General features: G+C 39.0%; 1 protein-coding gene across 1 annotated transcript in view; it reads right to left on the bottom strand.

Moving 5' to 3' along the window:
* Window positions 1–18,536, bottom strand: part of ERN1 (endoplasmic reticulum to nucleus signaling 1) — a 32,004-nt gene that overhangs the window by 9,888 nt on the left and 3,580 nt on the right. The window contains exons 2-9 of the mRNA XM_014878161.2: window positions 12,919–13,030; window positions 4,545–4,578; window positions 4,084–4,156; window positions 3,348–3,420; window positions 2,109–2,231; window positions 1,410–1,511; window positions 730–991; window positions 58–136 (exon numbers count right to left, since the gene is read on the bottom strand). Of these exons, the coding sequence (XP_014733647.1) occupies window positions 58–136; window positions 730–991; window positions 1,410–1,511; window positions 2,109–2,231; window positions 3,348–3,420; window positions 4,084–4,156; window positions 4,545–4,578; window positions 12,919–13,030 (858 nt within the window). The remainder of the gene's footprint in view (window positions 1–57; window positions 137–729; window positions 992–1,409; window positions 1,512–2,108; window positions 2,232–3,347; window positions 3,421–4,083; window positions 4,157–4,544; window positions 4,579–12,918; window positions 13,031–18,536) is intronic.

Raw genomic sequence — 18,536 nt, 5'->3', positions numbered from 1 at the left:
CCCAGGACAGCACTAATTCCATAAAGGCACTTTCCCACCTGGCAGCTCCCCACTTACCACAACAGTGACTCCCTCGTGCACCATGGAGGGTGAGGCGTACAAACTCGTGGAGTATTTCCCTACGTACAGGGTTGGGCTGCAGAAACACAGTCACTGTTAGAGCAGGCAAATGGATGTGTTACCATCTCAGCTAAAACCTGGGCAGCACAACCCTGCAGAACCAATGCAGGAGCTTCCCAAATCATCAGTATTTGTATCTTGAATAGCCTTGATCTGTAAAATTATTTGAAGTAATGCTGTACTATGAAGCCTTTTTTTAAATTATGAAAGTATTATCAGTTCATTATTCACAGCATTGTTGCTCATTTGACATAACTCGTGTCCTATTTCTGCATTTTTCAATAACTGACATTTGCCAAAATGCTGAGCACCATTATTATAGTGTGAAAGACATCATGTTAGGAAAACCAATTGAATTCCACATTGTGAGAAACTATTCAACACAGAACATCTGATAAAACTTAGGACCTAAGTTTATAAGATTTTTTTGGTTTGGTCGCTGACTACACACTAAAAGATCAAATATTATATAAAAGAACACCTGGAGAACTAGAAATGCTTTTATGCATTCTTTTTACCATGTTGCAACTTGTAGCATAACCTTTAACTGTTCTGTTTAATGACAAAGCTGTCAAATGGACAGTGAGAACAGCAGAATCTCAGGCTCACGTGAGTTTGCTCTTGGTCTCTGTTTCCTTTGGGAAGGGATATTTCCACTTGGTGATGTGTCCGACCTCCCCGGACATGAAGGTCAGGTAGCGCAGGGTCTCGATGCCCACGTTGGTGTGCAGGACTTTCCTCAGCCCCTCTCTCTGCCAGATGTAAAAGGCCACCACGGGGGATGCATAATTCTGGATCCACAGCACGTCCCCAGACTCGCTGTCCACGGTCACCACCAGCCCGTCCCCATTGGACACAAAGTGGGACATTTCTGCAATGCACAAACGTGTGGAGGTTACCTGGATTCTGATCATCCTGCACAGGAGCAGTTCTGCCTGCAGCCACCATCACACCTTACACTGCACAGCAGCTGAGCAGCAAAGCCTTGGCCAGAACCGGGCTGACACAAGTCCAGCTGCCAGTCAAGAGCACTGCAATCAGGCTGTGCACCACAGTTCAGATTTGCTGCCTCTCCTGCCATTTCTCACTGATTTTAAAGAATCACACCTTCAAGAGCTGCACTCTCCTGGATTCAATTTACCTGAAGCTACCTAACAGGCTTTAGATATTGCAGCAGGATGTGATGGATAAAAATGGGCAGAAGTACATGCACTGCACAAAAAAATCTGAGTATTTTTGCCTATATACAAAATTCCACTGCAGGAGGAAGACAGCAATTAAATTCTTACTGTATTTTATGTCTTCATCAGGCAAAGTAGCTGCATAATCAAAATAGGTGGCATTCCATCGCAGCTCCTTCTTTTTGGTGTCATACATTGTGATTGTGTACTCTGTTAAAAAATATACAGTCTGTGAAGCAAAAAAACTATGAGAGAATAGAATCAATCTTCTCAAATCTGAGACATTCCTCAAACGCCCCACAGCACTCACTGCTGTCAACATTTCCTTTTCCCAAGACTATCCCACTTAAGGAACACATTGATAGAGAGGTTAAAGAACAAGTCTGTAACACTTATTCCTGTTTCTAGTCAGCACATCCATGGTGTTGGTCTAACTTTACCAGTTATTTAGCACACTGTGCTGGTGATGTGATCTGCTCTATTTCCATCTTCTTTAAACAGTTTTTTAAAAGCTGTATGTAACAGAACAAACAGTTCACAGCTGGTACTGGAATACACCATTAATTACATTACAAATGCCACTTAGTCAACGAAAAGAATAATGACCTACTGCTAAAGTTTGAAAAACATTATCTCTCTGCTGCTGAAGTTAATAATTCTTCTGTACGGTCTAAAATCATAATTCATAGAGGTTTTTCCAAGAAATAAACTTTAAAACCTGAACTCACCACAGGGTCATTTGTTATGAGCCTAAACTTTAAAAAACAGAATTTTCTTTTAAACTACAGGGAAAAAAAAGCATATGACCTGTTCTCCCAAGATACAGGAGGGATGCTGATGGGCAAAGACTTTCTGCAAAAGAGGAAGTCAAGGTCTGCTGTTTCTCCCCTGTCATGAGGTCAACCACGTACCAAATATCCTGCTTTTTACCTGAAATCATAATTGAAGACACATTACCATTCAGTTGGAAAAACTGCACTTCCATTCAGTTTTTCAGTCTTTTTATTTAGTAGACTCATGGATTTTGCACAAATAAAGCATTTTTAATAAAACAGTTTTTCATAGTCAGGCTTAGTTTCATCATTTAGCACTACTGGCCAATCCCAAATACTGACCACAAATCTCAAACCCAAATACAATATTTGGAAATGTAAGTATTATTGGCTGAATGATTTTTTCACACATAAAATCTAACAGAGCTCTGAGTGCAGTAGATCCCAGGAGCTCTCAGACAGGGAGACTGAAGTGCTCATGTTGAAAGACAGGAGGTGGAAAAATCAAGTGAGGTCTACACCTTTCAAATTGCTAAAGGATTGTAATCCATACATGCCATTCAAGACTATGTGAGCCATGGCCTTAAGAATTTCTTTGAAGTTCATACATGTATGTCGTGTTTAGAAGCTTCAAATAAGCATTTTTCTCTCATTTACTGGCAAGACATGAAGTGGAGAACCAGAAGGAGCATGGCCCTTCAGGAGATTTAAAATCCCCAATACTAAGCTCACTTTGATCTTCACATATTTGACTGTTGTGATAAGTAATAACTGTGCTTTCTTCTCCTTTTCTCCCTCCAAATCCATCTGTAATTAGAATGAATCAGGACAGTGAGCAATAAATTTATTATTTGTACTATAAATGAACTGACTGTGCCTCAGACAATGGAGGATGTGTAACTGTGGTGCAATGGGATTTCTAATTTTATCCTAATTATCAGGCAGTCAATGACATTTATAATCATAAGAAGATTTTAAGTAGAAGTCATGTTTTGTTGAGACACTGCATCTCAAGAAACCAAAAATCCCCATACAGGCATTTCACTGCTTAGAAAAAGTGAAGATTTTCTCCTTCAGTAAAAGCAATTGGTTTTTAATCATCACACAGTAACTGCATTCTGTAGTAATCAGACTTTCTGTCATCAGAAAGATTTATGAAAAAACATAATTAATACCCAAAATAAGGCCTATTTCCTTCAGTTTGTCTGACAGTCTCTAGATTTTGTAGTTGCTGAACATCTTACAATCTAAAGGAGATAAAATTTGAGCTCACCCATGTACAGGATCCCATCAGAACTGCGACAGGGAGATGCCTGCACCAGCTCTGGGATAGTAAATGGAAGTTTCTAGGGGAAAAACAAACAAACAAACAAACAATAATTTTATTCGTTATTTCTATTATTATAATAGCTGAGAATTCAGACACAGTAAATAATAAAATATTTAACAATACTGGGGTTCCTAAGGGAAATCATAGCAGCTGAGGAAAAAATTATTGTAGGAAGCCAAAAATTTTATCTGAGTATGACCACAAAGTTTAAAAATCAAAGTCAAGCATTAGGCAGTAGCTGTGGCCTATGTGGATTGGTGAGTAATCTGAAAGGTTCAGCATTTTTGTTTGCTTACTAAATCCTATAAAGAGCTTCTAAAGGGGTTAGCACAGAACATGCATTAATCCTGCTTCTGGCTGATGGTTTTAGAAATGTAAGTTTTTGGGGAGAGTGACACATCTGATTGGTGTTATTTTGGGTACCTTTCCCTTCAAATCACACTAAGATTATTCAGAATTTGGATAACAAAACATACATTTTATTTGTAATTATCATTTTAGTGAGTTACAGAAAAGTTGTATATGGGTACAAGATGTGGTGTTGGTATTTTCAAGTAGAAATCACTTCTTGACAATCACAAGGTGGCAACATTCTGCCCTAACAAAATATGTTTTCCTTCTGCAAAGGCTTGAGGTTGACTGGGGCACTTTTTAGGAGAAAATTTTAAAATATACTTACAGTCAAGCCTTCACTGTTCTTACCACCAAGCGTGTACAAACTGCCATCATTTGGGTCTGGAAGAAATGCTGGCCTAGGATTTAAGCAGCAATTATAAATGATAAAAATGTACTGTGCTTCTCAGAGAGCAGGAAAGAATTGTGGTCAGCACTGATAAAACATAAAACCACCAATGTATTTGAATTCATGAAGATCCAAATATGGCAGGCAATGACTCAGGTGAAAGCTTTTAAATGAAACCTACAAACTCTTCAAATGACACAGATTTAGAGCAAACCCAAACAAATAAAACCAGAGAGCATAAGGATGGCAAAATGAAAGAGTTGCCAGAATTAAGTAAATTTGAGAGGTTAAGGGATCCCTACACCCAAACTACACAAAGACCCCCAGACAAACTCAAACCCTAATGTCTATGGTTCTATGATCAAAAAAAGAAAGGAGATAATGGAAACAAGACTTACTCTTCCACATGGATTGGCACCTGGAGGACAGGATCTGCACACACAGAAAAAAAATAAAAATAAAAAGTCAAAATACTAGCAATTCAATCCTTGAACTCACCAGATGCAGGATTAAGTCAGGCCTGCAACATCTTGCTCCTTTTAGAAAGGCTGATGCACAGTTTGAAAGTAAACTCTCAGCAGCCTCCTCTTGTTCCTGGAATTTGGTTCATAAAATGGGAAACAAAGCACTTGAGAAAGTCTTCTGAAGTCTTTTGCTCACTAAATACCTCAAAATTACTGAGAGCTTATGAATTCAGGATTTTCACTCCTGATGCCAACACCATAGAAGTATCCTGATTGGTAAGACATACTCTACAATTTCCAAGACAAACATGTGCTTATTAATGGGTATACTGGCAGAAAACACCTCAGAAGCCAAAAGGATGCAATCCTCTAAGTATCTCCACTATCACAGGTTAAATCAAACTCCACTGGAATGAATCTGAGTAAGAGGATGAAACATGACCATGCAAACGCTGTTTTTAATTCTGTCTCTGTGCAAACATCATGATGCAACAGGAAGGAAATAAGAATAAAACCTCTGATGTTTTGACAGCCTTTAGCTGGAAAACTGGCACAGATTCTGGGCAGCCTGAGTGTACTGGGATATCTGCAGAGCTAAGCAAGATAAGAACAGGAAATTCAGAGTTCAGTACCAAGGGCTTACAGAGTCTGTGCCACTCTGCAGGGCATGGCACCACACCAGCTGCTGGGTTTGATAGCAATGGCCTGCAAGAATGACCTGGTTTTACATGGATTAAAAAAACATAACCCCCTACCCAAAGAGATCTCTGGCTGCAACACAGCTGAAAGCAGCAGCCACCCAAAGAAGCACATTTAATGCCAGAGGCAGGATATGAGGGATAACAGTTATCTTTATTTCATTAATTTCTTCTTACAACAGTAAGCACTCCCAGAGCTGCTTTGTTCAAAACATAACTACATGTAATTTTTTTCTCTTTAAGCCTAAAAAATTTTACAGGATACACTCCTAAATGTGTCAAAATAAACTCAATTTAATTCATTGAGAACCCAAACACACATCAAAGGCCCTAAGAATAATTAACATTCAAACATAGGACATTAGTGACTAATCTTCTGTATCTGTCTGTACAGACCATGCTGCTTAGTCAGACCTTTTATTGCATTAACTACATCAAGCAATTCATTTCTATCCCCTGTGTGAAGAAACTGGTTTCAGGATATGTTGGGGGGGACCACACCCCTCCCCTTGTTGATTATATGTTAATTATTTCTTGGTGTTTTCTTCAAGTATTCCACAATCTTTGTAATATCTAAGATAACACGTGGTGACTTATATCATCAGCTCTCCATCTCTAGGGAAAAGCAAGGAAAAAGCATTTGCTGCCCATCATATAAAGTGGATTGACATGAGCTGAGCTGCTGGGCTGAAGAGAGTAAGTTTATGGTCTCAGGGTATCCCTAAGTCTGTGTGAAATTACTTAAAAGAAGAGAGACATTAAAGACCAAAGGCAAGAGGTTTTGTAATCACAAATGCTTCATGGGAAGGGAACACTCAGTTTTGTGAAAGAAACAGCATCATGAATCAGAAGTGACACATGGCTCAGAACAAGCAACACCTGGCTCAGTTAAGTAAGATTTAATGCAAATGCTACAAGCATTGTTAAAGGCAAAAGCCAAAAAAAACTTTGTAAGTCTCTTGATTAACTGATTACACAGAGAGTGTCTCACTTGGTAAGAAAATAAACTCTCACCTGTGATGACAGTGACTGTTGTGAAACAGCAGCTGGGACAACTCTGTCCTATTGCTAAAAATCCCCTCAAATGATCACTAGGAGTAACAAAGCTGCACAACTTGTTTTTGAAGTGACAACTGACTGCATATTTATTGTTTATGTACAACAATGCAGATTTTCTATAAAATCACTTCCTAGTCAACCTGGGCAAAACATAAGACTAACTAACATAAATAGTTTCTTGTCAGAATAATCTTCAGAAACCTTTAATTTTAATAAAAGGACTGTTTCTTCTCTGAATTAAATGGTGGTGTGAAGTTGTTATATGAAATTACTACAATTGGAATCAATCTCCAACTTTGCTAACTGCACTGTTACTGACAGGACACATCAGCAGAGCAACACAGAGTGGGATTGCCTCCAACACCTCAGTATTTCAGGGATTTTTTTCAAGCAGCACTCAGGAAAACATGAACAATTACAAGAAATTTCAAAGGTAGGTTATATCTTCTAGCAACTGATCCTGGTTCCTCAATGACATTTGCAGGAGAGCCTGGTTAGAAATGTTTCCCTAGACCTCCCTCTCTGTCCTGAAAATACAGTGGAGAGTGGTAATACAGCAAAGCATTTTTGGGTTAATAGCTTGTTTTTACTCAATTTTCTAAGACTGGGCATTCTATTTTAATCAACCAAAATAAAGTGCTCCCCTCTGCTCCAGTTATCCTAAAGATCTGAGAATTTTTGTATGGTTTTATTGACAACACAGTACCACAACAGTGAAAGGACACATGCACATATCCATGTGCAAAAATTACTTGCATTGAGCTTTTACCCCTCAGCTTGTATTTCTGAACGCTGTTGGGAAAAAGTCACTTAAAGCAATTTCCAATTTAATCAGTACATGTCTCCTACACTTTAACAGACAACGGCAGAAGTCTCATGAATATCTCTGTGTTTTGCAGTGTTTTTCTGAAGCTCTCCTGCCTATCATGACCTGAATGAGTCTTATGGCAAATCCCAAGCTGTTCAGTGTGTACAGAAACATCATTGTCAGGAAAGTCCTTGAACTTCTCTTTAGTACTATGTCTTCAACATCATGCACCTCATCAGAAATGAAAAAAATCCTGTTTTTACTTGATTTCTTAGCAACTGAAACTCAATTTATGAGCAAAGATAAAAAAGTGGTAGATAGAACAGATTAAGAAGTTATGACAAAGCAGCAGGAATTTTTTTAGTACTTAGTGGCACATGAACCAAAACTGATTATTCTGATGGCTTCCTGCACACTCAAGTGTTTTGTATGAACTGTTAGAAAGCATTGATGGATTTCTGATTCATTTCCACACACGAGGCTCTTCATAGCGGAGTTAGTTTCCTAAAGTGAAAGGAATTCTTTGTCACTACTGTCACCATCCACCTGGACAGACAGACCGTGGAAAGCCATTTCTCTACATTTTTAGTTACTGAGGTGAAGTAAATTTTCTCATTTTCTTAACACTTTCATGATCTTGAACTCAAGTTGTAGCTCTGCAGAGATCCTTTGAAGACAGACAATAAACTCTTCACATTCACTTTCATGTGGTTTGGGGCCTGTCCCAACCTCTATTTCAAAGTTTGTTGTGAAATAAGAACTTGCTCTGAGATAAAAAGAGAATCTTAAATTCAATTAATTGGTGCCAGGTCTTACAATACTTTTGATATGCTTGAACACAGACCAGTAAAACAGGGAGCCCTCTTGTGACTGAATTCACCTTTTACTCCACAAGGGGTCAAACAGAAAAAGGTCTTGCAAAAGTCAGAGCACGGAGGCCTCCTCTCCTCTCCAGCTGCTCCCCACCCAAGTGTTGACATGCTGGGACTGAACCACGTCACTCTGCTTTCAAAATTCCCTGGACTGCAGCTCCCTGTAATTGGGTAAGTCCCTCTAAAAGGCCTGATCTGTTCCAATACCAACAGCAGTGGTGACAACCACTAAATAAAGCAGCAATTATTTTTTACTGGAAATTTGGACAGAAAATGTGATAAAACTGAAAAATACATCTCCCTCTCCCTCAAGCTTCCATCCATGTAACAGAGAAAAGCCAAATTTTTCCAAGGTCTTACAGAAAGTTTTTTCACTTTCTAGACTAAGAAAACAGATGTCAGAACAACTCTGGAGCATGGTGGGGGTGAGTTAGGAAGCAGGACACCTGTAAATATCTCCAGTTCTGGAGAGAAGATTGAGTTTTCTATAGATATTTCCATGAGTTTCCAACTTTTTTTCCTGCAACCTCCACTAAGATTATATTACTGATTCCTACATTAAAATCCTACATTCAGCACACACCAGATTTAGTTTTCTGAACTGGTAACACGGCCTCCGTTAGCAAAAAAATTGTAAAATAACTTTTTTATGAAAAATTTTAAAAGGAGATTGATCCTACTTTATAAAGATTATAGAACTCCAAGAGTTTATTCATAACAGCAGTTATTAGCATTACAGCATTACAGCAGTTATTAGAAACCTGCTAACATAATATCTGTCCAGTAATTTGGTAAATTATTTGGCTCTATTCCACTCCCCCAAAACGAACATTTTGACCTGCAGCAGGCAGATGTCCCAATCCAGTTTTGGTTGCATCATGGCCAGAATATATCAGTGAGTGGGCAGAAGTCTATGACACATTTCAGATGGCTCTGACCCACACTTTTGCATAAATATACGTAAAAAAGCTTTATGAAACTGTACCCATACACTAAATATAATGCATTTGACTTTTCTCTGTATTTCATAAATACATTGTGAGATAAATTTGCCCTTTGACCAAACTCTGAGTATTTTTAACGTACAAGATAAAGTTGCATGTTGTCATCACTGCAATGTGCCCTTAGAGCCATTGACTGAAAAGGAGAAGTGGGAGATTGAAACAGTGAATAAGTCCCTGCCCCACTGGAATGAGCTGGAAAAAAACGGTTTCCTGCTCTGAGGCCCTACCACAGAGTTTGGGCTAACGGGCCAATTTAAAGCCATGCCATCCTCATCTGCTGCTGCAGGGACAGCAAATGAGGCTAGGGACACAAATCATGCTCTGGAATTTGCTGAAAACACTACTGTTCTACAACTGCTTTGTTTTGACAATCCGTAGTAATTTACAACTATGCACAAATATATTATTTCTTGCATAGGAAAACCCACTGTTACTAAAGCAGGACCTGCAGACCTCAGATTTGCCCTTTAAAATCTGTATATTGGACCTCATAAATAGATACAATCTTTATACCTTTGTCTTATCATAAGAGCCCTCTAAAGTCTACAGGTTATGAGTGAGGTGTTAGAAATCAAAACCTTTTAAACTGATTGTGGGCCATCATTTTTTGACTGCTACAGAGAACTGAAGATCATAACAAAATTTCTACTGGCTCTAAATGAGGATCCAAACCTGCACATATTAAATATATTCCTGGCAAAATACTTTGAATTATTTCTTAAATGAAAGCTTGTAAGGAGTTGGTGAATGAAAAAAAAAGATAAAAGAGATCCCTTTGAACAATACAACAGGACAGAGAGAAGAGAGGAAAAGCCTACCCAAGAGTACAGTTTGAAACACTGCAGCCTTAGCATCTCAAATTCAATATTGTGTTCAATAAACCAAGCTCTTGAGTTAACAGAGACATATAAAGTGAGTTTTACAAAGATGTGAGGGAACAGCACACTTTTAAAATCACACAAAGCTCACACTGAAATCAGAACTTTACAATAAAGGAGGAAAGCTTGTTCCAGATTCTGCCTTGCCAACAGGTTCTCATGTCTATCTCTTTCTCTGTCCACTTGCATGTAAACACAAATCTAAAGTGCTGCACCTCTGTACCTTTCAAAGAGGGCTGTAGGAAATGACAGAAGTTGTTTTATTTCCATCACTTTTGGGACAGAGGTTTAATCCTAAAGAACCTTACTTAGGATGCTGACTAAGTATCTTGCTAGTGGCAAGTGCAGAAAACGTGGGAGCCCAGGGGAGGCTGTCCCACTGTCACTCAGGTCTGACAGCTCCTTGTATTGATCAGGGTGGCACCAAGAGCCTCATTGAGCCACTGATGTGAAATGTGAGCCACAGCCTTTCCAACGGTGCCTTCAACACCAGTTTGTGTGGGGTCACAGCACAAGCTAAGGTGCCTCTCAGAACTCGCAGGGGAGGAGGAATATGGGTTTTTCTCTAAACTTTCCAATCATTTGCCAGCTTTCCAAGGCCCAGGAAAGGAGCAGCATCAGCTACCTGCTCACTGAAAAATCCTGAGAGCTGCCAGAGAGCAGGACCCATTGAAACCAACAGGAAATGAAGATTTTAAGCACCCTCAACAAGTAAGTCCACAGTTTCATCACGTAACTGCAGGGGCACAGGTTATTTCTGACAGTGGAAAAGTCCTACTTCTAACTGACCTATTTTTGCCTGCTTTATGGGCAGCACAAGTATTCTGACTGCCTTTCTTGCCAGCACTCCATGAAGGCAGGAAACCCAAACATGTTATTGTGGTGATAATCATTGGCTCATTTACTCCACACACCTAAGATAAGCTTCAGTGCTAAATTAAAACAAGCCACACATGGCAAGATATTCATGTTTGTTTAAGCACTGCCTGATAATGAACACGGCCTTGGTTTTTTTCCCCTAATGAAAATAAAATGTACCTGAATTGCCCTTTGTTAAATACTTTGCTGCTCAAGTGCAGTAATAAAATGTTCCCTTCCTGGTGAGTGCCACTGCAGTGCTTCAGGTGACTTCCACAACTTCTCAAAGCACCTGAGCTACAGCACATGGCTCATCTGCTGCCATCAGGGTAAAATGGCACCTGCCAGAGCACTGCTTGCAGTGCAGGCAGCTTCCTGCCAGGTAATCTCTGTAACAGCACCAGCCTGCTGACAGACAGAGTGTACCCAACTGCTATGTTTATGCACTAATATTAATAATGAATTCTGCACTATTAGATCTCTCCAGGGATTCAGCACAGAAAGTTGAATGAACTTTTATTTGTTTTGAACACTGTCTTTGTCTGTTGGGCCTCCCACCCACAGGGTGACTACCAACAAACACAGATTTGCAAAAATAAATAAACCCCCTCCCATTACAAATTAATTCACCAATTTATATTTACAGGCCCTTGTTCCCTCTTGGAACACTGATACCTACCACTAATTTTTCTTTCATTGACCCTTGTGTGTTGCTCTACTGCACAGAAATAAACTAATGAGCAACAAGTGTTTTGCCAGGTACGTAAGATGCAGAAGTTAGCAGCAGAGAGAAAACAAGAAGTCCCATAAAACTAGATTATCCAGTCTGGCAGTTCTACAGAACCAACAAGAGTTTTGCAACAAGATTTTTTTAAACAAGAGAGGTTCCTTGAGCAACACACTGATCAAGATACTTCCTATCACCCATGTTCATTTCTTCTTCAAAAAACCTCTTGCCACTTATTAAGTGTGGCTGCAAAGCAGTGCCAGTTGTGATACCCTTCTAGACTAGGACTAGGCAGGGTATGTTTGTGTCAGTGGAATGACAAAGAGACCAGCAAGTGTTTCTTAGCCTACAGCAACTCTAAATGAGGAAGCTGACCTCTGACTAAATTAACCTGCTTTTAGGCAGGGCTGTTCAGGAAAAAGAGGGGTCTAAATTTAAACAGGAGATGGCAGAAAACCAAGATCCTTCAAGAAAATACATGGCTTAGCCCCTTCTACTCTAAGAAGACTACAAAAGTCTTCTTTGCTCATTTAAAAAGTTAACTTTTTGTCTGATAGATCTGCTTTCAGACACAAACGGCTTCACAAAGAACAACTGGTTGGTACTGCAGACACCAGATATGCACAACCCATTTCCCACCACTTCAGCTCACCTACTAAACTGACAGGTTTAAAAACAGAGGACAGAATGATGAAGCCACTGACTCCTTCCATTTGACCCTCTAATTTATTTCCAGAAGTGAAGGTGCTACTATCACCTCTGCCATACATAATCAGTCTCAATCTCACTAAAGAAAATTTGCATCAAATACTAAATTTTTCATCAAGACAGAGCTAGCTTTGCTCAGTAATTAAAACTACAAAATCACTTCCAGTCATTGAACAATGTTAAATTCCTTTACACAAGTGCAGTTCTTTTATTTAAAAAACTGCGCTGTTCCTAAACATCTGTTATAGAAAAAGCCCCAAGGTTTGCACAATATGCACTGCACCAGAGACTGCAGGGTATTCCAGAGACAGAATCACACAATCCCTTTCCCATCAGTTCCACAAGCTGACACATCTATTCTGTTCTATGCTTGCTTATATTGCACTCATTCCCATAAAACATGATACCTACCAATTATACACTACAGCTTAAACATCCAGGGGAAAAAAAAAGGCAAATGCAATTCTCACAAACAAAAAAATCCTCACATAAACCTAGAAAATATATACAAGTGAAATTATGAAGATGAACATGACTCTAGAAACACTGTAGCTTAATTCTGGAACAAGAGCAAAATTTAAAAAGAAAAGAAAGTATTTACCATATTTACCAGATCCTACAACAGCTGGAATTGCCAATTAATTTGACTGTTATTTCTGCTATTGAGTAGAGGGCATCAGGACATGTCCTGCTCACCTTCTTTTAAAGTCCACTTGATTGCTCCTGTCCTCTTGCTGACAGCATGCAAACTCCCATCCAGGGTTGAAACAAACAACAGTGTTTCTGGCACAGTTACTGAGCTGGTGCTCTGGAAAAGGAAAACCCATATGATGAATATGATTATTTACTACAGAGATTACTCATAACTGTCAGTACACGGGCTAGAACATCCCTTCTTTTAAATGCACAGACTTTAAATGCACATTTTCTTGCCCCTTTGGTTTTTGGTTTGGTTTAGTTTGTTGTCAGCACTGCAGATCTTACTGTGCTAAGTTCCTCTAGAAACAGACTGGGATATGGAGTTAAAACTCCACCTCCATTTTCAATTTGGTATCAAACTCTTCTTGCACTAGAGTTAGGAGAGACCAGAGACAGGGCTGACCCAGGCAAGCACTGACAAAACACCATGCAGTAAATTATGAGGAGTAAGGAATTTCAGAGCACTCAGATAACCCATATGTCAATGTCAAACCCATTCTCCTCCCAGGTACACAGAACATATTCTGCCAGGTTCAGTCCCTGGAAATGAAGAGACATCAGCTGGGTGGAACTTGGATAAATACAACTGAACAATGACCAGTATTCTACTGTGGCTGAGACAGATGGAGCTGCAAGCATTGTCAGCTGCCTCTGAGCAAGGGCAAAATATTTAGGATAGATGCAGTTTAAAGAGTCGAGAAGATCCATACTGTTAAATCTCTTAATTGTGGTTTTATACCTCATGTCTCCCCATATTGCCTTTCTGCAGTACAGAGTAAATAACTCTGTTTAAGGAGTGTGACCCATAAGCATGAGCACATGCACAGACATCTCTGAGAAAGCAACTAGCTGCAGGGTTCAAACCTCCATTTCACATTCCAGTTCATTCTGACCCTGGGGAGCAGTTTGGTGCCACTGTCCCTCCTCCAACCCAAGCAGCTTTTGAGCCTGGCCCTTGCAGAACAATTAATTTTATTAAAAGGGCATCACACAAACAAGTTCTGAGAGGACTCAGAACTCTGTGATTATTGTGGGAACAGTGAGGCTGTCTAAGGTGTTCCATCACACACAGCAGAATAAGCATGTTAATTTAATGTCTGTTCTTCTCTTCCTGCCTAAAGATGATCCCAGACATCCTAAGACTGACCCATTTCCATTTCCTAGGGCTCAAGTTTTTGCTCGAGTAACTTTTCATTTGCAGGCTGCATCTGCATTGCTCATCTGCATGACACCTGCCATGTTTCAAAGTTTCACAGTTAAATATAGTTCTTAACCTACCACACAAAATGAAAATGCATTCATTTTACGTAATTAACAGTGTCTTCAATGACTTATTGTAAAAAGCAATTACTGGTCATGTTCTGTAAAGCAGAATACTTAATTGCCAAATTAAAATACAAGGAATTACTTCCTTTGAATGACTACACATTTTAGTGCAATCCAACTAAAGCATTATACTTTCAGGCAAAACACAAAGCCAAAAGGATAATATAACACAGTACTAACTAACCAACTCAAGTTGCACCTATAAATATTGTACATGCTTCTTTCCAGCCATAATCGGCTGGAGCAAACAATTGTAAAACACACAGTGCAGAAAAAAATGAAAGTACAAGTCAACAATACACAAAACACAGATCAGAAATAATTGCTGGAAAGCCAGAAAAAATGGGAGAAATATCTTAACATATAATATTCATTACCTGACATTGTTAAATTATGCAGGCTGCACAGCCATCTGCACTTAGATAAAATATTTACATCTGAGATTAAACTTTGCAGTGTTGGTTCCAACAGGGACAATGTATAACAATTCCTCTCACATTGCCCCATAAAAATGTACCTCAAGATGTTACTGATCAGAACTGAACTCATAGTACCTTTCAAGCCTCACAACCTGATTGGGTGTAAGACCAGAGGGACTCTGTTGTAAAGTTAGGTGATCTCAGTCATCTGTATTATTACTTTTATTAAACTATTGTAGCCACTGTATCAAAGTAATTAATGAAAATTTTGTCGCCCAGGTCTTTGTGTACACAAATTCCCCAAACATCTTAGGATGGTGTAGTTGATTAATCATCACATGTCCAGTCTTTCTTAAATCATTATTTAACAAGGCAGATTCACTGATTCTGCAGTGAGGGGGAAGACATTACCCACACTCCATTATAACAACCCTTCAGGGCTGAAAACCATCTCACTGTGAGGCTCAGTTTAGTGAACACAGTGAAACTGCACCTAGAGTGAAACAGAGACAGTTGTGCAAGAAAATACAACTGTTAAGGACAGGAAATCAAAACTATTCAAGTTCTTTTAAAATGCAGGTGGGAATTTGACACCCAGAATGTGTGTCTAGTGCTGAAGTTTAGTTGCAACTAAAATAAAACATACAGCAAATCCACCACATCGTCTGCATATACTTAGACTTAAGATTGTTTTTCTAGGCTACTTCTTATTCTCTGTGCAAGTCTTATCTTTTATCTTCTTATCTTACAGAATCAGTATATTTTTCATAAACCATGTTCTTTTCCTGTCTTCCAAGTAAGAAATAAACACATGTAACATTTTCACTAAAAATTTGCCTGTAAAATAACCACAATGAGTATGGTTGGGTATCACATATCAGGAATACATAGTGTATAGAACAGTACTTGTTGTAGATTGTAGATTTAACACTTTTATATTTAACATTTGAATATCTATTTATTGTGGTATCAAGGATACAGAAATTAAAGAATTCAATGTGAGCTCTGAAACTCTGATCAAAACATCAGTAACCAGTATTGTCTTACAGATTATTGCCTTTTCAGCAAGTTCCTAGGACTTGGGACCAAATAAAGTAGAAGCATACAAAGGATTCCTCTGCACACTGCACTCAGAGCAGGAAAACTTTTCTGTACTTCCCTCCAGTCACAAGCTGAACAACAGAGAAACAAAACCAAAGCTGAAGAAGTGTTAGTGCAAGTTTCAGTGGAAAACCAAATGAACACCTGACTGTTGCCTAAACAGTTCCAGATAGCTCTCAGAGAATTCTCAGATATGACCAAGACCATGAAATCCCAACAGCTTTTTCTAAGCTTTTCAGTGAGGGACCCTTGGTGTGGGAGGGGAAAGCTACCATCCCATGGGGTCTGGCACGGTTAACAGGGACATGTGAACTTCCCTGGGATGGGAAGGGCTTGCGGCATTCACAGACACCACGGGAACAGTGCCCTGGAAGAGCCATTCGGTCTCCCCAGCCAGGGAACCACTGCTCTGGGCCCAGTCGTGCTCCCTGTCCGAGGAGTTTCCCTGGCAGTGAAAGCAGCACGGGGACGCTGGGATTCCTCTGCCAGGGCCGTCCTGCCACACGCGTGCGTTGGTTCCGTGTAGAACACTCGGCTTTGCTCATGTTCTCCTCAAAGCCCTCCCCCCACCTCCTCAGCTCTGTGCTTAAGTTTCACTTCTTCTGAAGGGCTTTCTTCTATTCAGCTATCAAAGTCACATTGATGTGGTCACTCCAACCCTGTGTGTTGAAGATACCATCTCCTTTGGGGGAAAGACTGAATACAGAACAGATTTCATTAGTTCTTCCCTTACTTCTAAATTTGTATTTGAACACAGATGAAATACAAAAAATGCCATTATTAAAAATCTTCCATTCACTCAAGTGCATTTTCAAAGCACATGATATCATGCAGTTGACATTACCCAGCTCAGTAGCACACTGATCCTGGTGAGGCATTTAACCTAAATTTTAAAAAACCCCAGGGACTCTGTAGATTTTGCTATGCAATATTGCTCATTTATTTTGTTCAGTATCTACAGCAGTCACTCGGAGAAGGCCAGGGAGTCAGTATAATAGTATGGAAACAAGGCTTTATTCTTTCAAATTGCATCAAGCAATAGATAGAAAATTGAACATATTATTTAAATAATTACTTTCTGTGTTTCACCCAGACTGAGAAATTAAAAATAGTTTCTCTTCTGATTCAGGACTTTTATCAGTGGCTAGAGACTGAAGTATCAAAGTTGCAAATATTGAACAGATTTTATTTTGAACACAAAGCTTTGTAATTAACTGATTAATGGATTAATTAAAGCCTGGGATTAGTACCACAATGAAAAGCTACAAAACTCATAAAAATCTGTATGTACAAGACACATTTGTTTTCATTTTTCTGTGAAGTATGTAAGAGCTTTGTCCACCACAAAAAGACATCATCATCTCAGTCCTGAGACAGACTCTATGGTAACTGCTAACACAGAGCCTGTCCTCCCTCGCTGCAAGGGTCAGGTCCCAACTGTTGTGATGCAATGCAAATTCTTAAGAGACTTTTATTTCATATTGCAATTTTATTTCTAGGAAGATAACTGACTCCGAGAAAAATATGTCAGGAGATGAAGCAACTAAGCAAAAATAACTTAATTTAGTGAACAAAGAAAATGAGACGGAAGGAAAACCTGGTTTGGTTCTTCTTTAATTTAATCTGAAACTGCAACATCTATTTTAACACATACCCTCTTTGGAATTCAGTAAGAGCTTCTACTGCCTTGACAGTCTGTACTCAACAATCTTCCACATCAACAGCAATATAAGGGTAACTCTTTACAATATTTTGAAATTACTTGGGGACGGCTTTAGAACTAATTTTAATAATTTAATTCAAAAGACAAATTTTCAAGCTCTCAGTGGATTCAAATTTGGCAAAAGTTTTAAAGGGACTGCTAATAATCCATAACAGCCTAAAATTTGTGACTAAGCAGAAAACAGCATTTTTAAGCTAGAATAGAAATATATTATTTAATAGAAAAAGAAATTAACTTTATATATACTAGTTAAGTCCCCGATAAGAATCTTCCCCTCAGTCTAGATCTACCACATCTTTAGATAAAATGTTTTAGAAATCTAAGTAACAAAACGACTCAAAACAATTCTGAAGAACCTGGCAGTCAAGGGAAGGTCAGTGAAAGCTGTAGAACAAGTCTGGTGTGTGTGGTGCAGTTCAGTGTCACAGGCGATAACATCTTTCACCCCAACAGCTCAAATGTTTCTGAGGGTTAGCAAAGCAATGCCTTTGTTTGTTTTATTGTGTTAGAAGAAAAGAGATCCCCACAGCAATAATTTTGTCTATTAATTCATCTGCTTAAAACCACGATTTTTGAAATGAAGGTCACCATGTAGGTACGAATCCCACTGAAGTCAGAGGAAAAAGCAGATAGAAAACCAGGCCACTGAGTTTCTTGAGGTTACAGGACTGCAACCCAGAAATGTGTTTTGCTGTGGGGGTGATTCCACTAGAGGTTCTTCAAGTAATGAATAAAGAACAGAAAAACACTTCCCAGTGACCCCGGATGGGTGACAGTGTGTGCTGATTTCAAGAACTGTTACTGATTTCATAGAAATAATTGTGTGCTCATGAGTAAACAAATCAATCCCACATCTTAGCAGGGAAATAATTTTCTCTTTTCTGAGTCTGAAGTAGGAATACATATGCACCAAACTTAACGTATTGGGCTCAGTGATGATAAAGGATGGATGGTTTGCTAACTATAACAGCCCTCTAATTTCTGTGATAATGCCTGGCTTACCAAACAAAAATGTTGACAAAATACAAATTGTCACTCAAGGAAAA

This window comes from Sturnus vulgaris, chromosome 20 (assembly GCF_052056855.1).
Source record: "Sturnus vulgaris isolate bStuVul1 chromosome 20, bStuVul1.hap1, whole genome shotgun sequence".
NCBI classification, from domain to species: domain Eukaryota; kingdom Metazoa; phylum Chordata; class Aves; order Passeriformes; family Sturnidae; genus Sturnus; species Sturnus vulgaris.
Note: the sequence above shows the minus strand (reverse complement) of the source record. Positions and strands in the feature narration are given on the sequence as shown.